This window comes from Manis pentadactyla, chromosome 15 (assembly GCF_030020395.1).
Source record: "Manis pentadactyla isolate mManPen7 chromosome 15, mManPen7.hap1, whole genome shotgun sequence".
Lineage (NCBI taxonomy): Eukaryota > Metazoa > Chordata > Mammalia > Pholidota > Manidae > Manis > Manis pentadactyla.
The window spans coordinates 34,948,935-34,969,207 of NC_080033.1; the positions used below are offsets into that span (position 1 = coordinate 34,948,935).

The 20,273-nt window shown below is 42.5% G+C and overlaps 1 protein-coding gene across 1 annotated transcript in view; it reads right to left on the reverse strand.

Moving 5' to 3' along the window:
- LOC118935884 (zinc finger protein 541-like) overlaps window positions 1-20,273 on the reverse strand; it is a 42,958-nt gene that overhangs the window by 1,427 nt on the left and 21,258 nt on the right. Inside the window, exons 6-15 of the mRNA XM_057492866.1 lie at window positions 19,185-19,246; window positions 18,740-18,796; window positions 18,339-18,544; window positions 17,201-17,429; window positions 11,001-11,143; window positions 8,037-8,100; window positions 7,316-7,458; window positions 6,839-6,939; window positions 5,568-5,643; window positions 4,928-5,016 (exon numbers count right to left, since the gene is read on the reverse strand). Coding sequence (XP_057348849.1) covers window positions 4,928-5,016; window positions 5,568-5,643; window positions 6,839-6,939; window positions 7,316-7,458; window positions 8,037-8,100; window positions 11,001-11,143; window positions 17,201-17,429; window positions 18,339-18,544; window positions 18,740-18,796; window positions 19,185-19,246 — 1,170 coding nt within the window. The remainder of the gene's footprint in view (window positions 1-4,927; window positions 5,017-5,567; window positions 5,644-6,838; window positions 6,940-7,315; window positions 7,459-8,036; window positions 8,101-11,000; window positions 11,144-17,200; window positions 17,430-18,338; window positions 18,545-18,739; window positions 18,797-19,184; window positions 19,247-20,273) is intronic.

Genomic DNA, 20,273 nt, shown 5'->3' on the forward strand with positions numbered 1-20,273 from the left:
AACGTGCTGACCAGCATGGGCATATGAGATGGCCCAAAACTGGGTAAAGAACCACCTGAAAGAATTAGATGAAAAGGCACCTCACACAGGCCCAGGAATAGCACCTGGTTTCCACCCGCTGGGGTGGGAAAAACTCATAGTTCATGGGACACTGATAGAGAAATGAGGAGGGTTTTGCCTCCATAATGAGGAATAATTAGCCTTAGACAAAAATGGTCCAATTTAAACAAATCCAAAACCAGTACCCAAAAGGAACAAGCTGTTTTCAAGTAACCATGTATCAGAGCAAAGTTCAAGAATACTTACTAAGAATACAAAAATATTCAGCACTCAACAAGCTATAATTCACAATGCCAGGAATCCACTGAAAAATTACCAGGCATAGAAAGCAGGAAAATAAGACATATAATGGGAAAAAAATCAATCCATCAAAATCAACCCAGAATGGACACAGATGTTAGAATAGCAGGAAAGGGCACTAAAAGTCATTATAATTGTACATTATATGTTGAAAAAGTTAAGTAGAGACATGGGACACTAATGAGACCCAAAAAGAACTCCTAGTTCTTTGTAAAAATTTGTAAAAATTACAATGTCTGAGATGAAAACTACATTGCAGATTAGATACTGCAGAAGAAAGGATTACTGAACTTAGAAATATAGCAATAAAAATCATCCAAAATGAAACACACAGAGAAAAAAAGAATCAGTCGAAATGAAAAGAGCATCAGTGATTCCCGGACACCTGCAGGAAGCCCAGCACCCACTAAGTGGAGCCCTCAAAGGAGAAGGGGGGATGCAAGAAATGTCTGAAGAAACAAGACTGAATTTCCCCAAATGTAAGGAAAACTATAAACCCACAGATACAAGAAGCTCGACAAACTGCAAGCACAAGAAAGAAAAATGAAGAAAGCACACCAAAGCCCATCATAATAAAATTGCTAAAAGCCAGTGATAAAGAGAAATTCTGACAAATATCCAGCCAGAAAAAAAAAGACATGTTATATGCAGAGGACCAAAGACACAGAAATCTGGAGATTTCTTATGAAAAATAATAAAAGCCAGAAGAAAGTAAATTACCTCTTTAAATTACAGAGAAAAGACCTGTCAAGCTAGAATTCCACACTTAACAAAGGTGTCTTTCAGAAATGAAGGCCAAATAAAGGTTCTTTTTTAGCTATAAAGAAGCTGGAAAAATTCATTATTGACAAATCTGCACTTTTAAGAAATGTTAAATGACTTACATTTATTTCCTTCTGGAAAATGATACCAGATGGAAATATGCATCTACATAAAGGAATGCAAAGCAATGAAAATGTAAGTACATGGGTAACTATATAAGACATTTTATTGTTTAAAGCCCTCTACAAATAATTGACCATTTAAACAAAAATATCAACAATGTATAGTGGGGTTTACAACATATGTAAAATGAAATGCATAACAACAATTGTATAAAGGCCAGGAGGAGAAATGTAAGTACACTACTGGAAGGTTTTCATGCTGTACATGAAATGTTATCAAAACACTTGAAGGGAGACTGGTAAGTTAATGATGCATACTATTAACCCTAAAGCAACCACCAAAATAATAAAATACAGTTATAGCCAACAAGCTGACAAAGGAGATAAAACAGAATCCTACAATTTACTACATTAATTTTTTCTGCCAAAAGAAGGCAGAAAAAGTGGAAAGGGGAAACAAATAACAGATGGGACAAATAGAAAACAAATAGCAAGATGAGGGACTTAAACCTAACCATTCAATAACAACATTAAATGTGAATGTTCTAAACACCCTAATTTAAAAGGCTGAATATTTAATAGGAAATAAAAGAAGCAACACCGAACACATGTTATTTATAAGAACACACTTTAGCTGTAAAGGCTAAATAGTTTAAAAGTGAGATGAAAAAAAATGACATAGCATGCTAGCACCCATTTTTAAGAAAGCTGGGGAGGTTGGATATACTAATATCAGAAAAAAGTAGATTTCAGAGCAAATAGTACTTCCAGAGATAAAGTAAATAATTTCATAATGATAAAAGGGTCAATTAATCAAGACATAAGAATCCTAAAAGTTCATATGTCTACATCAGGGCTTCAAAATATATGAAGCAAAAAATTATAGAACTTTGGGGGAAAATAGACCCACAATTATAGGAAAACATTTTAATATCCCATTCTCAACAATTGCTGGAACAATTAGACAGTAAAGGGGTGGAAGACCTAAACCACACTCTGAGCCACAACGAACTCTCAATTATAAAGCTCCACTCACCCACAGCAGGTACACCACCTTCAAGTGTACGAAGAACATTTACCAAGAGGTAAACCATGTTCTGAACTATCAAAAAGGGTCAATAAATTAAAAAGGATTCAAGTCATGCAAAGCATTTCTCTGGTCACAATAGCATTAACTGAAAAATCAGTTAACTGAAGAACTATGCAAAATCCTCAAATATTTGGAGACTAACACACTTCTAAATATTCATACTTCAAAAAATAAATCAAAAGGGAGATGAAAAAGTATTTTGAATTGAATAAAAATGAAAACCCAAAATAAGAAACCTTATCAAAGAAGTACTTTGAGGGAAACTTACAGCACTACAAACCCATGTTTGGGAAAAAGAAAGGTCTGAAATCAATGAGCACAGCTTCCATTTTCAGAAACTAGTAAAAGAAGAGCAATTTAAACACAAAGCAAACAGAAGAAATTGCAGAATAAATAAACCAAATAGAGAAAAACCAGGAAGCCAAAACTGGTTTTTTGAGAAAATCAGTAAAATTGATAAGCCTTTAGTCAGATCAGAATAAAAAGATATATTACTGATACCAGGAATGAGAGAGGGGCTATCACTATAGTCTATAAATTCAAAAAGGAGAATATAAGAATATAATAAACAACTTTATGCTAATACATCAGACAACTTAGAAGAAATGTACAAAAGTCCTTGAAAGATAAAAACTACCAAGGTTCACTCAAAAGGACACTGATAACCTGAGTAGCCATATATCTATTAAATAAGTTGAATTTGCACTTCAAAACCTCCCCACAAAGAAAGCTGCAGGCCCAAATATTTAAGGAAGAAGTAATCCAATTCTAAACAAACTCTTCCCCAAAAAAATTGAAGTGGAGGGAACACTTCTGAACTCATTCTACAAGGTCAGCAATACCCCCATCCCAAAGCCAGAAAAACGCACCACAGGAGAGACAGCTACAGGCCGGTACCTACCATGGACACAGGGGGGAAATTCCAGAGACAGTTTTAACAAATAGAATCCAACAATACATATAAAAAGAACCCATACATATACAGCCAACTGCTATCTGACATGATACAAAGGCAGCTGAGTGGAGAAAATATGGCCTCTTCAACAAAAGGCACTGGAACAACTAAATATCCACAGGAAAAGATGGAACTGCAATCCATACCATGCACTACATACAAAAACTAACCCCGAAAGGACCGTACATCTAAATGTAAAGCCTAAAACTATAAAGCTTCTCGAAGAAGACATAGAGGAAAAGCTCTGTGACTTTGGGTTAGGCAAAAATTTCTTAGATACGACACCAAAATCATGGTCCATTAAAGAAAAATTAATCAATAGAATTTAATTAAAATTTAAAACTTTCTTCAAAAGACACTGTTAAAAGACTAAAAAGCTACAGATTGGGAGAAAATACTTGCAAAGCATATATCTGGATAAAAGACTTGTGCCCAGAACAAATAATGAACTCCTACAACTCAATAAAAACACAAACATCCCAGTGAAAACAAAGGCAAAGAAGCAAACAGACACCAAAGAAGGCTCACAGATAGCAAACAAGCACATGAAAAGTTGTTCAGCAACATTAGTCAGGGGGAAACACAGTGAGATACCTCTGCATACTCATTAGAATGGCTACAATTTAAAAAACCGACCATATCAAGTGCTGGAGATGTTGTGGAGCAACTGGAACTCTTGTACCTGCCAGTGGGAATGTGAAATGGTACAGCCCCTTTGCGTAAGTTTGGCACTTTCTTGAAAAGTTAAATGTACACCTACCATGTGAGCCACTCATTCATTTCCTAAGTATTTGCTGCCCTACCCCCCACCAACAGTACTTGTTCATGTAGAGATTTGAATGTGAATGTTCACAGAAGCTTTATTTATAATTGCAGATAACTTGGAAACCACACAGATGTCCATCAATAGGTGAATGATTAAATGAACTGTTACGTCCACACAATGGAATACTCCTCAGCAAGAAAAAGGGTCCACACAATAACATGGATGAACCTCAAAATAATGATACTGAGTGTAAGAAAGGCAGACAAGCAGTGCACATGCTGCTGGACACATAGAAAACTCTGGAAAATGCAAACTAATTTAGAATGACAGAAAGAAGATAAGGAGGTGATTAGGGAGGGACAGGGGTGGTAGGAAAAAGGGATTTACCAAGGGGAGGAGGAAACTTTTGGGGGTGATGAATGTGTTTCTTATCTTGACTATGGTGATGGTTTTGCAGGTATAAATATGTCAAAACATGAAATAGTACATTTTTGTTAAGTGCAGTTTTGTGTTTATCAAGTTAAAAGAACAAAAAACATCAGCAGACATTAAGTGTAGTATGATCGCATCCTTTTCTAAATACATGTGTATATGCACGTAAGATCTGTACAGGGAAAGAAATGCCTGAGATGCCCAGCAAAAGTCAGAGGTCATCATTCAGAAGTAGGACGACGGGGATGGGTGCGGAGGGCTTTGAGCATGTATGTGATGGCATTTCTGTACTGTCTGGAGTTCACATCAGTGGCTTTTTAAAATTACCAACGGTTTACAGTGTGAACAGCGTGTCACCCCGATAGGCCCTCCAGCTCTAGCTCAGCTCAGCGGTGTGAGTCGAGTCCTTGTCTACACCAGCCTACCCACGTACACCTTACCATCTTGTGTATCAAGTGGAAGTTCTTCTTGTGAGCCTGGAATGCCTTATTAAACAGAATCTTCTCCTGGGAGGTCCAGACGTCTGAACCTATCAGAGAAACAGGAGGGAAAAGGACAGTTCTGCGGCCATAGCCATGGCGGAAATGCAGCCTGCCCTTTTTAAAGCTGTCATTACCGAGTACCAAGTATGTGCCAAGAATTCTGTTTTGTCTCATACAATCCTTAGAAAAACCTCAGCAGGTTGGGATCAGTACTATCCCCACTAGACAGATGCAATAACAAGGCTTCCATTGGTTAACAGACTTGCCAATGGGAGGCAGCGACCCCCAGTTGCCTGACTCCCAGGTTGGGGTGCTCAGCCACTGAATCTGAGCCCGCCTTCACCTCTCCCTGGCCAGGGGATCCCTTTCCTGGCTGGGCACAGATGGTGAGGGAACCACTGGAAGGGGGAAGGGAGGACCCATCCAGGAGAGACAGGCACCCACTGAGGTCCCTTGGAGAGGAAAGGCCCTTCTGGAAAGGCAGGAGAAGGAGGGCCCCAAGAGCACACCCAGGGGCACAAGCAGAGCCTGCCGCCGAGACCGACTGGCTCCCAAGTACTAGCCAGGCAAACCCACTCCCGAAGCCTCGCTCCAGTACCTGCGTAGTGATAGTTGGCGAGAGGGTGAGTCAGCGGCTTCTGGGGTCCTCTGTGTAACAGGGTCTCTAGGGCCACCTGGAGCAGGAAGGAAAGCAGGCTACTTTCTGAGGGAGGGAAGGTGAGGTGGAGGCCTGCCTTCATCCTTTCATTCATTTGAGAAACACTTACAGGCCTCCCTAAAGCCTCCCTCACTCCAGGGCTACTCAGAGCGTGGTGGGGCTGTGGACTGGCCAACGCCTGCAAACTGCATGTGGACGTACCGGCTCTGTCACTATGCATACTGGGTGCAGCTGGTGCTTTTCTCATAGTAGGGTTTTCTTGACGAAGGAAGCAGTGTGCTGATTTGTTCTTGTGCCAGCTCCTTCCTTCGTCAAGGACTGGCATTTGTAGGAGCCCTGCCTGTGCCACGCCCCAGTTTATTTTCTTCATAGAACAAATCGCTAACAACTTTTAAAAACAGATTTCCCTTTGACTGTCCTAAAATTAAAATGCAAGCCCCACGGAGAAGGATTTTGTCTCGCTCAACACTGTCAACCCGATCAGGACTGGCCACGGAACTTGCAGGGCCCAGTGCAAAATGAAAATGCAGGCATTTTGAAAATTTGTTAATTTTAAAAATGGTGGAAGCAGAGCATTAGACCGAGGGGGGCACCAAAGCCAGCCCTGCCCCAGGGCCACAACACTCATGTGGGCCAACACACATGTGCTGGTTACTCTTCTGAGCACCCACTATGTGGCAGCCACTACCTTGTAACTTTAGGAAAAGTACACTTAGCAATACTGACTCCTGGGGCCCTAACTCGGGTGACATGACCCCCCTTTCCACTACTCAGAGTTGCACTTTTATTTTCTAAACTTCAGGATTGTGAAGCGGGTCCTTGGAGGAAGCAGATATTTTTGTTGCACCAGGGGTTTTCATACATGGGTTTTTAATACAAAAGGAAAAGCTCCAACGATAAACCAGATCAGTGCAGGACCTGAGTCAGTCTACTGGGCTCCGCTCCCCCTGCCCCTGCGATCTCGTAGGAACCTCGTGCTCTGCTGCTGCCCAAGGTAAATAACTGACTAACTGGGCCCCATCTGCACACTTGCCCTACAGCTGACGACGACATCAACCCCACAGCCACTGGGGAGAAGGACGGGTGGCCTTTCTTTAGTTTTCATGAGCTGCAAAGCCCGCAGATGGCACATTACATGCACCAGATCCCCAGCCTCAGGAGAGCAGGGGCTTCCCAGGGACCCATCAAGCCCGCCCCTGCCTCCAGCTCACCGGGACATCGCCCTGAGCCTCGTGCAGGCAGTGCAGAGCGAGCTCCAGGTTGGTGCCCCCTCCTGGCATCGCGCTGGAGGCCATCTTGCAGAGCTCAGTAACTGTTCCCAGCAAATGTCCCCAGAAGAGTGTGAGAAAGGGGAGACACAGGAAGTCAGTGAATGCAAGGAGGAGACGTCCCCAAAAGCACAGAGAGGGGATCCTTGTCCCTGTCTCCCTCACAGCTCCCTGAAAAGCAGGCAAAGGGAAGGACAGGGAGGAAGGGCAGAAACCCTGCTCCTGGCACCTGCTCAGGATGACCTGGCCGATTACTGCGTGAGAAGAATGGGGGGCGGGAGGAGAAGTCCTGGTCCCACAGCCTGCTACCCCACCCAGGGATACTGCTTCTTGGTCCAGGTGAGAACTGGGAGTTCGAACTCCTTAGAGATGACGGAAGGAGGGGTACCCTTGGGAATTTGGCCCCCATGTCTCAGCCACCTCTATCCTGTGTTTCTGGACTGCTCATCACATCGTCTGATGGCTTCCAGACCAGAGAAGCTCCCTGTTCACCAGTCTCGGCCGGGGGGCGCTCCTGGAGCTCCGGGATCTCGGCCTGAAACTCACTTCCTATCCTGATGTGTCTGAAATGAGACATACACATGTGACTAAGATGGGAAATAAGACGGAGATGTGTGATGTGCCCTGTTCTCAGGCCACAACCCTCTTCTGTGGAAACCTCTATCGTCTTCCAGATGCATCTGGGGAGTAATTGTAACCCCTGACAGACATGGACAAGTGTTCTAGATACCGTCCAGCTACACCCCCTTCCTCCAATTTCCTTTTTCACCAGGCTTCTGGCCTCAGGTGCCCCTCTTGGGGTCCAGGACAGGGGAGGTATATGCTGATGCCTGGCATGCTTCTACATCCATGGCTACATCCCTCTAGTCACATTCCATGGATACTCAAGCCTCACATGTGCCATAACCAATTCTACCTATAACCCCAGGGTCCTGGGCATTTGTCCCCGTAGGCCCAACTATGGGATGCCCAGATAGAAGGAACATTGGAGGAACTTCCCACATACACCCAGAGAAATCTACCACTTCTCTTCCAGAGAGGAGCTAATGCCCCTGTGAGGAAGGAGCTGTGGGGGAAACAAGGAGGGTAAAAATATCCCCACATTGGAAGGACCCCCAGTTCTAAGTCTGTTCCAACTCACGGTCTAATGCTGGGCTTGCTGTCATCCACGATTGCACAGATGCCAAAAGAGTCATCCACGTGAACTAGAAAACACGCAACAGAAAGCTTCAAGAACACTGACTAGAAGTGATGCAGGGGCCCTTCTGCCTGCCTTTGTAGAGCAGCTGAAAGCAGGGTTTCCAATATTGCAAGGCAGGGAGCTCCCTCGGAACACTAACAATAGAACTATCACATGATCCAGCAACCCCACTACTGGGTATTGACCAAGAAGGACTGAAATCAGGCTCACAAAGAGACACCTGTATTCCCATGGTCACTGCAATGAGATTCACAATAGCTAAGATGTGGAAACAACCAAGATGCCCATCGACATATGAATGGGAAAAGATTACATGATTTATACATACAAAGGAATCCTATTTAGCCTTAAAAAGAAATTTTGCAATATGGAACAACATGGATGAACCCCTTGAGGACATTAAATGAAATAAGCCAGTCACAGAAAGAGAAATACTGCATGAATGCACTTAGACATGTAGTATCTAAAATACTCAAATTCATATAACCAAAGGGTGGAATGGTGGTGGCCAGGGGTTAGGGTAGTGGGAAATTGGGAGTTACTAAGCAATGAATGTAAACTCTCAGTTAAGCAAGATGAATAAACTCTAGAGATCTGCTGTACAGCACTGCCAACAATGCTATATTACACGTAAAACATTTGTTAGAGGGTAGGTCTGTCTTATGTTAACTCTTTTCTTCACAACAAAAATTCTTACAAAGATCATGTGGAAGAGGATGAGGACTTCTGAAAATACAAAGAGTAAAACAACAAATTAACAGGTAAAAATTATTTTAAAAGAACTTAAAGTCTCCAGAAGTTATCCTAAAGGTATACAGCATTTTAAGAAATATTCATTCAGGACAACTGAGTAAATGTCGGTAAGAATAGTGAGTTTGTGGCATCTGAGCCATGACTTGTTCCCTTACCTACCAACCCCATGCACTGTGTATCAGAAGCTCTACTTCAAGGGCTCTACTCCAGGGAGGTGCAGCCAGGGACACAGGGGGTCCCTCTCCTCCCAGCTCTCATGCCTAAAGAGCTAAAGGAAGGTACAATGAAAAATACTCATCAAAGAGAGAATACTATTAAGAGGTAGAAATTGTTTTCTTTTTCGAACCAAATGGAAATCTTGGAGTTAAGAACAATAACCAAAATGTAGATTTGAGCTGGCAGAAGTAACCAGCAGCCAACTTAAAGCTAGATCCATGCAGATTATGGATTTTGAAGAACAGAGAGAAAAATAAATGAATGAAGGAAAACGAAGAGCCACAGAGAAATGCGGGGCATCAATAAGTGCAGCAGCACGTGCAATGGGAATACAAGGAGGAGTGGAGAAAGGAACAGAAAAATATTTAAAGTATTTAATGGTAGAAAATGCATAAAATGTGACGAAAAAACAATACATACATCCAAGAAACTCTATAAACTCCAAGTAGCATAAACACAAAAAGCTCTCCATCTGGGCACATCATAGGCAAAATACTGAAAGCCAAAGATAAATAGCTTGAAAACAAAAAAGGGGAAAATAACGTGAAATACACGTACACTCCAGTAAGATTAACAGCTGACGTCTCATTGGACATGATAGCAGTTGGAAGGCAGTGGGACAACATGATCTCATTGCTGGAAGTTAAAACTCAACCAAGAATCTTATATCCAGCAAATTACCTTTCACAAATGAAGGAGAAAAAAGACATCCTTAGGTAAATAAAAACTGAGGAAACTTGTTGCTAGCAGACATATCTTACAAGGAACATTAAAGGGAGAGAATTATTCAGCCATGAAAAGAAATGAAGTTCTGATATACACAACATGGGTGAAACCCTAAGTTTTCATGCTAACTGGAAGAAAACACAAAGAAGCACACATTGTATGATTCCCACTTATATGAAATGTCCAGAAGAGCCGAGCCTACAGGACAGAAAGTAGATTTGTGGTTACCTACAGCTGGGGACAGGGTCGAGAGGGGAGGGACAAGAGTGACTGCTGAGTACAGGGCTCCCTTGGGCATGATGAAAATATCCAAAAATTGATGGTAGCAACGGTTGCACACACAGCTCTGTGAAATACGAACTACCACTGTATAGTTTATTTTAAGGGGATGAATTGTATGACATGTGAATTACACCTCCACAATGAAAATAAATACTACAGGAAGTTCTTCAGACTGAAGGAGAAAATGACATCCGATAGTAATCTGAATCCAAAGAAACAAAAAACACTGGTAAATGTACTTATATAAGTAATTATAAAAGTCAGTATAATTGCATATCTTTTCTCTTTTCTTAATTGACCTAAAAAGTAATTACATAAAATACTGTTATAGGCCTGTAATTTATAAACATATATATGACAACAACAGCACAACAAAGGGGAGATGCATTGGAGTAAGGAAATAACACTCCATACAGTAACTCAAATCCACAGGAATAAAGGAGGAGATGAGAAACGGTAACGAAAAATGTTATATAACAAACTGTATAAATAAAGCTTGCATTCCCTGATTCTCTCAGTTTTGTTACATAATACAAAATCGTATAATATAAGAGTTGATATATTGCTGGGTTTATATACATACACTCTCACATACATATACATATATAAAGTACATATATGAATAATTAGAGCCAGTGGGTTCGGAGAAATAGAGCTGTATAGTAGCAATGTTTCTGTATTTCACTGTCAGTGACGGGAAGGACAGGAGGAAGGGCAGAAACCCTGCTCCTGGCACCCGCTCAAGATGACCTGGCCGATTACTGCATGAGAAGTATGGGGGGTGGGAGGAGACGGCCTGATCCCACAGCCTGCTACCCCACCCAGGGATACTGCTTCTTGGCCAAGGTGAGAACTGCAAAGAGGAACTCCTTGGAGATGAGGGAAGGGGGGGTACCCTTGGGAATTTGGCCCCCATGTCTCAGCCACCTCTATCCTGTGTTTCTGGATTGCTCATCACATCATCCGATGGCTTCCAGACCAGAGAAGCTCCACGTTCAACGGTCTCGGCCGTAGGGCGCTCCTGGAGCTCCAGGATCTCGGCCTGAAACGTGATTCCTCTCCTGATGCGTCTGAAATGAGGCCACACACGAGACATACACATGTGACTAAGATGGGAAATAAGACAGAGATGTGTGACGTGCTCTGCTCTCAGGACACAACCCTGATCTGTGGAAACGTCTGTCATCTCCGAGATGCATCTGCTGAGCATTCGTCACCCTGGACAGACATGGACAAGTGTTCTAGATACTGTCCGGCTGCACTCCCTTCCTCCAATTTTCTTTATCACCAGGTTTCTCCCTCAGGTACCCCTCTAGGGGTCCAGGACATGGGAGGTGTATGCTGATGCCTGGCATGCTTCTATATCCATGGCCACATCCCTCTAGTCACATTCCATGGATACTCAAGCCTCACATGTGCCATCACCAATTCTACCTATAACCCCAGGGTCCTGGGCAATTGTCCCCGTGGGCCCAACTATGGGATGCCAAGAAAGAAGGAACATTGGAGGAACTTCCCGCATACACCCAGAGAAATCTACCACTTCTCCCTCAGATAGAAGCTAACGCCCCTGTGAGGAAGGAGGTCTGGGCAAACACAAGGAGGGTAAAAATATCCCCACTTTGGTAGGACCCCCAGGTCCTACGTCTGTTCAAACTCACATTCAAATGTGGGGCTTGGTGTCATCCTTGATAACATGGCTGCCAGAAGTCATCCACTTGATCTAGAAAACACGCAGCAGAAAGCTTCAAGAACACTGACTGGAAGGGATGCAGGATCCCCTTTTACCTGCTTTTGTAGAGCAGCTTAAAGCAGGGTTTCCAAGCTTGCAAAGTCGGGAGCTACCTCAGAACACTAACAATAGAACTGTCGTATGATCCAGCAACCCCACTTGTGGGTATTGACCCAAAAGTACTGAAATCGGGCTCTCAACGAGACACCTGCACACCCATGCTCACTGCAACGTGATTCACAATAGCTTAGATGTGGAAACAACCAAGATGCCCATAGACATATGAATGGGGAAAGAATATGTGGTTTATACATACAATGGAATCCTATTTAGCCTTGAAAAAAGGAAATTTTGCAATATGCAACAACATGGATGAACCCCTTGAGAACATTAAACGAAATAAGCCAGTCACAGAAAGAGAAATACTGCATGAATGCACTTAACATGTAGTATCTAAAATAGTCAAATCCATATAACCAAAGGGTGGAATGGTGGTGGCCAGGGTTAGGGTCGTGGGAAATGGGGAGTTACTAAACAAGGAGTGTAAAGTCTCAGTTAAGGAAGATGAATAAACTCTAGACATCTGCAGTATGGCACTGCCAACAATCCTTTATTGAACACTTAAAACATCTGTTAGACGGTAGGTCTTATGTTAACGCTTCTTGTCACAACAAAAATTGTTAAAAAGATCATGTGGAAGACGACTAGGACTTCTAGAAAGACAAATTGTAAAACAACAAAGTAACTGGTAAAAATTGTTTTTAAAGCAGTTAAAGTCTCTAGAAGTTATACTAAAGGTATACAGCATTTTAAGAAATATTCATTCAGGACAACTGAGTAAATGTCGGTAAGAATAGTGAGTTTGTGGCATCTGAGCCATGATTTGTTCCCTTAACTACCAACCCCATGCACTGTGTATCAGAAGCTCTACTTGGAGGGCTCTACTCCAGGGAGGTGCAGCCAGGGACACAGGGAGTCCCTCTCCTCCCACCTCTCATGCCTAAAGAACTAAAGGAAGGTACAATGAAAAATGCTCATCAAAGAGAGAATACTATTAAGAAGTAGAAATTGTTTAAAAATAAAAAAAGAACCAAATGGAAATTTTGGAGTTAAGAAACGACAATAAGCAAAATGTAGGTTTGAGCTGGCAGAAGAAACCAGCAGCCAACTTAAAGATAGATCCATGGAGATGATGGATGTTGAAGAACAGAGAGAAAAATGAAGGAAAACGAAGAGCCACAGAGAAATGTGGGGCATCAATAAGTGCAGCAACACGTGCAATGGGAATACAAGGAGGAGTGGAGAAAGGAACAGGAAAATATTTAAAGTATTTCATGGCAGAAAATCTCCGAAATGTGATGAGAAAACAATACATACATCCAAGAGACTCTATAAACACCAAGTAGGATAAACAAAAGAGCTCTCCATCTGGGCACTTCATAGGCAAAATACTGAAAGCCAAAGAGAAAGACCTTGAAAGGAAAAAGAGAAAAATAACGTGATATAGATGTACACCCCAGTAAGATTAACAGCTGACTTCTCATCGAAAATGATAGCAGTTGGAAGGCAGTGGGACAACATGATCTCATTGCTGGAAGTAAAAACTGTCAACCAAGAATCTTATATCCAGCAAATTACCTTTCAAAAATGAAGGTGAAAAAAGACATCCTTAGGTCAATAAAAGTAGAGGAAATTTGTTACTAGCAGACCTGTCTTATAAGGAACATTAAAGGTAGAGAATTATTCAGCCATGCATGAAAAGAAATGAAGTTCTGATATACACAACATGGATGAAACCCTACCTTTTTATGCTAACTGAAAGAAGATACAAAGAAGCACACATCGTATGATTTCCACTTATATGAAATGTCCAGAAGAGCCGAGACTACAGGACAGAAAGTAGATTCGTGGTTACCTACGGCTGGGGACAGGGTCGGGAGGGGAGGGACAACAGTGATTGCTGAGCACAGGGCTTCCTTGGGACATGATGAAAATATCTGGAAATTGATGGTAGCAACAGTTGCACAGCTCTGACAATGTACCAACCACTGCTGTATTGTATACTTTAAAGGGATGAATTGTATGACATGTGAATTACACCTCCACAATGAAAATAAATAGTACAGGAAGTTTCAGACTGAAAGAAAAAAAATACATTAGCTGGTAACCTGAATTCAAACAAATACAAAACACTGGTAAATCTACTTATGTAGGTAATTATAAAAGGCAGTATAATTGCATATTTTTTCTTTTCTTGATTTAAAAATATGTGCATGAAAGATTAGTGTTATAGGCCTTTAATTTATAAACATATATATGACAACAACAGCACAACAGAGGGGAGATGCATTGGAGTAGAGAAATAACACTCCATACAGTAACTCCAATCCACAGAAATAAATGAAGAGAAGAGAAATGGTAACTAAAAATGTTACATAACAAATTGTATAAATAATGCTTGCTTTCCTTTATTCTCTCAGTTTTTGTTACATAATACAAAATAGTATAATGTAAGAACTAAACAATGTATTGCTGGATTTATATGTATATACACACACATATAGAAAATGAAATATATATATAAAGTACATATATACATAATAAGAGGAAAAGGGTTAGGAGAAATAGAGCTGTATAGGAGTAATGTTTCTATATTTCACTGTAAGTTATTATACATCTAAACAGATTCTGATAACGTTAAGATGTAGTTTTAAGTCCTAGAGCAACCACTAAGGGATGGTTAAGAAAAAAATGAAAAACTAAAGGAATTAAAATGTTACAGTAGAAAACACTTAATACAAAAGAAAGTCAGAATAGAGGAACAGAAGGAGAAAAAGGCAAGGTACATACAATCAAAAGCATAATGGCAAATGTAAACCTCCCTATAACAATGTAACATTAAGTGACACTGGATTCAATAAACCAATCAAAATGCAGAGTTCGTCAGATTAGATAAAAAATGTATGATCCAACTAATATAATCTATAGGAGACATGGTTTATTTTAAAAAACACAAGCAGGTTGAAAATACAAGTACAGAAAAAATATACCAATTAAACAACCATAAAAGAGGCAGAATGGTACTAATGTTAGGCTAATTAGGCTTAAAAAAAAAAAAACTAGAGATAATGATAAAATTATTGCAATGATGATAAAGAACATTGTAGTCACTTCATGGAAAAAACGATCACACCATCAGGAAGATATGACAATTATAAGCATATATGCACCTAAAAACATAGTCCAAAAATACATGAAGCAGAAACTGACACAATTGAGTATGAAATAAACAATTCAAAACAATAGTTGGAGATTTCAGTACTTGCAGTAATGGATAGGACAACCACACAGAATAAAACAAGACATAGAAACATTTTTGGTGCATTCCACCCAACATCCGTAGAATATATTCTTATGCATACATGGGATATTCTTCAAGACAGAACATATTCTAGCCATAAAACATGTCTCAATACATTTAAAAGGAACAACTTAATACAAAGCATGTTCTCTGACTACAATACAATTACATTATAAATCAATAAAAGGAGACAATTTGGAAAATTTACAAATATGTGGAAATAAAACAACACACTCCTCAATAATCAGTGTATTTAAGAAGAAATCAAAAGAGAAATTAGGGAATACTTTGAGATAAATGGAAAGAAGAATATAACATACTAAAACTTATGGAATGTGGCTAAAGCAATGCTCTGAGGGAACTTATCGTTGTAACTGTCTGTATTAAAAAATAAGAAAAATCTAAAATCACTATGGTCAGTTGATTTTCCACAAAGGTGCCACACCAGCTCAATAGGGGGAAGAATAATCTCTTTAACAAACGGTGCTGGAACAACTGATATCCACACGCAAAGGAATGAATCTGGACTCCAACCTCACATAATATATAAAAGTTAACTTAAAATCAATCAAAGACCTAAATTTAAGAGTTAAAAATTTAAAACTCTTTGAAGAGAAAGGAGTAAAAGTCATCATAATTGCATATTTCTTCTCTTTTCTTAACTGACTTAAGAAAACAAATTGTGACTTTTAGTCAGGCAAAACTGCAGATACAACACCAAAAGCACAAGTGACAAAAAATAAAAACTCTTGTACCACAAATACCATAAATAAAATGAAAAGATAAGACATGAAACAGGAGAGAATTTCCAAATCATGTTATCTAATAAGGGGCTTGCATCCACAATATGTAAGGAGCTCTTACAACTCAGTAATACAAAGATAATAACTCAATTTTAAAAAGGGGCAAAGGATCTAAATAGACATTTCTTCTGAGAAAATACACAAATGGACAATAAGCACATCAGAAGATATCAACATCATGACCATAGGAGAAATGTACATCAAAACCACAATAAGATATTTTATGCCCATTAGGAGAGTTATAATTTATAAAGAATCACTGACAAGGATGTGGAAAATTGGAACTTGCATGCAATGTGCATCGAAATTTATTAACATGGCTCAGCCATTTTGGAAAACAGTCTGGCATTAAACCATTAAACACAGTTACCCTATGACCCAGCAATTCCACTCCTAGGCCTTTGTCCAACAAAAACTTGTATGTGAATGTTCATAACAGCATTTTCATGATAATTAAAAGATGGAAACAGCCCAAATACTCATCAGGTATAAATGGTTAAATTTTGCGTATCCACACAATGGAATATTATTCAGCCATAAAAAGGATTGAAGCACTGTATATGCTGTAACATGGATGAACTTTGAAAACATTCTGCTAAATGAACAAACTAGATGCCAAATGTCACATACTGTATGATTCCAATTACATGCAATGTCCAGAGTAGGTGCATCCATGATGATTAGAGATGATCAGTGGTTGCCCAGGGCTGGGGAGATGGGGGTTGTGGGGTGTGTGTGACTGCAAATGTACAGTGCTGCTTCTGGGGTGATGAAATTGCTCTAAAATTACATGGTGCGATGGATGCACAAGTCTATGAATTTACTAAAAAACACTGTATTTTAAATGGGTGATTCATATGGTATGTGAATTATGTACCAATAAAGCTGCTAACAAAATTATTCAAGAGGAGAGACAGAAGGGTGGTCAGGCTAAATGGCCTCCATATTTTCCTTCTGCCTGTAAAATTCTCAGCACCTAGAAGGCTGCTGGTTCCACATCGTCCTGGGATACCTCTGAGCAGCCATGGGACCCCCAGGCCGGACACAGCCAAAGGCCAGAGAGAACCCCTGGATCAAATGCTACATGTCGAGTTGCATCTGGCCCATAGCAGGCCTGCCATGTGATGGTCAGAGATGACAGGCCTGAGCTTCACTCACCAAGCTTGCTGCAGATGACTTTGTCAGAATCATCCTGAGTGGACATGGAACAGTGTTTAAATACAGCCCAGACCCCTCCCGGATGGGGCTCAGCACCAAGGGCGGCATATTGGGAGACCACTGGAACAATCCCTGCAGGGAGTGGTCCACCAGGAGCACCGGAGACCACAGGCAGCTCTGGTGGCCTCCTTCAGGGCCCGGCTCCCCAAAGGCATAAGGAGCGGGAGGCAGGAATGATGCCTTGGGCCGCAGGCACTTTCTCTGCTTTCTGGGCTGGCTACTCTCCTGTCTCCGGCCTGTCCCTGCAGAAGAGAATTCAAAGCCACAGGGGGTGACTTGAGGCCACATGTGCATAGTTCAGTCTTTAAGGGGGCGCGTGTATAGGCAAGGGCACTGCCCATGGAGCCAGAGGGAAATGTAACACCCAACACCCCTGTCCGAGCCAGCCTCAACAAGGGAGCCGAGCGGGGCCACCACGCCTGAGCCAGACCCCAGACTCTCGGCATGGATATATGATGCGGGAAGCTTCCTCATGTGCCCACCCCCCCAAGGAGAGGCGCTGATACAAAGGGATTCGGAGATGTATGAGGCCAGCGTCAACTTGTTAAAATGACTGGCACTTAGAGATGGGGCCGGAGATGCAGTGCAACAGCACCACAAGATGAAAAATGACCACAGCTCCATGATATGGACAAGGGGATCTATGAACCCTCTCGCCCGGCCTGGAGGGGGCTTCTCCAGGTGGGAACCTCCAGGCCAGGCTGCAATGGCTGATCCCATGAACTTACATCTCTTACCCACCTCCACACAATCTCCCCTCTTTCTACCAGTCTTACTGCTCCTCATCCTCTAGTCTCAGCTCTGACCCCCTCCAGAAAGTCCTCCTTGACCTCCTCAGGCGGGGTCTCTGGGGTCCCCTCAGTCCCTCTGCTCCCCCTCCCAGCCCAGCCCAGTCTAAGTCCTCACTGTCTGGAATGGGTCCATCTACTCATCTGGACTGGCAGGCCCAGGACGAAAGGCTGGGGCTGTCCCTGTTACCATGGTGTCCTCAGCACTGCCCCAACAGGGCCGGCATGGAAGGTGGAGGAATGAACGCGCAAGTCAAGCTGTTCTGGAGAGATTTTTTGTGGCGCTTGGTTTGGGCTCTGCCCATGGCTTCCACTGGCAGGTTGTGCAGGGAGCAGTGGGAAGGAAGTGGGACAGACAAGTACCCACCTTGGCTGTGCTTCCCGGGGGCTGGCTCACTGCGCCCACAGGCTCCGACGCAGGCATCCCCAGAGGAGCAGTGCTCATGCCGTCGAGGGTTTCCAGGCTCCTGGGGGGCTCTGTGCCTCCACCTCCAGACTCAGCGCCTGTCTCAGAGGCTTGAAAAACTCCATGCCAGACACCCAAACACCGACAGAGAAGAGATGGCAGCCTACGAGGAACCATAGGCAGGCGGCAGAGGGGATGCTCCAGGCTCAAGCGCCGGCCTGCCCGCCAGAGCAGCGCAGCCTGACTGCTGGTCCCTGCCCAGGCTTCCCCAGGAGGACGCCTCCATCCTGAGACAATGACACCCAGCCACTGACTCCCTCCCCAAAGCCTGTGAGCGCCCTGCGAACACAGAACCTACTGCACGCGCACCTTCACCTGTTGGTCCTGCTTCCTTCGAGGCGACAGCCACTTGTCACTGTGAAAACAAATATGGCTGGTTAGCCCTTTCTCTGTATAAAACATCTGGATGCAATTCTTGCAGACATACGTGCTCCTTGGCTCTGCCCAGTCTGCAGGGCCTCCATTTTGCTAGTTGCTATGGACAGACACGGCAGGAGGGAAGAATGGGAGAAGGGGACTCCACCCGTTTTTTTCTTTTTTTGCTTTTAAGTCTGATCCAGTGACAACTCTCGATGAATCCCCAGAAATGAAGACGATAACACACTCCTTCATGGCGTGGCATGTACCTCTTCAGGGCTGAAGCATCCAGAGCTCACTCGCCCAAGGCCAGCACATAAAAGCCCTCAGAGGACTCCCGAGGGGTTGAGCCCCCAGGCCCGGCAGGGAGGGGCTTCTGAACTTACCATCTGCCTGCTGCCATGCTCTCCTCCTTCACTGGATAGGGGAGCCGGTAGGTATTTCCATCCTGAAGATGAAAATACATTTGAGCCAACATATCAAAAATGAGGCATATGCAAGGACTAAAATTACAAAGTGCCAAGAAGAAAACACAGGTGTGACTCCGTGACCTTGGATTAGGCAATGCTTTCTTGGATGACACAGAAAGAGAACAAACTGGACTTATCAAAACTTAAAACTTCTCTGCATCAAGGGACACCATCAAGAAAGTAAGATCCCACAGAATGGGAGAAAGTCTTTACACATTATACATCTCAAAAGGGCCTTGTATGTACAATACGTAAAGAACTCTTACAGCTCAACAAAACTCAAACAACCCAGTTCAAAAATGCGCAAAGGATATGAACAGACACCAAACCGAAGACATGAATGGCCGATAAGCACATGAAAAGATGCCCAGCACCACCAGCCGTTAGAGCCTCGTGAGTCAGACCATGATGAGGTAGCACCTCACATCCACTAGAATGGCTATGGTTAAAAAAAAAATTGGACAATAGCAAATGCTGATGAGGCTGTGGAGAAATCGAGGCCCTCATCCCCCGAGGATGGGGATGTGAAATGGCGCAACTGCTTTGGAAAAGCCTGGCAGCTTCTCAGATGGTTAAACACAGAGCTACCCCATGAACTAATAATTCCACTCCTAGGTAATTTCCGAGAGAAATGAAAATGTATGTCCCCACAAAAACTTGTACAAATGCTCACAGAAGCACTATTCACGATGGCGAAGTGGAAACAACCCAAATGGCGATCAACCGATGAATAAACAAAATGTGATGTATCCACACAATGGAGTATTACTCAGCCATAAAAAGGAGCGAAGCCTGGCATATGCTACAACATGAACTTTGAAAACATTATGCTGAGTGGAAGAAGGCAGACATGAAAGGCCACAGTGTATGATTTCAATTATATGAGATGTCCAGAGCAGGCAAATCCATAGAGACAGAGGTAGATTCATGGTGCCAGGGGCTGGGAGGTTATAGGGAGACCTGGGGGGACAACTAAGGGTATGGGGTTAATTTCTGGGGTGATGA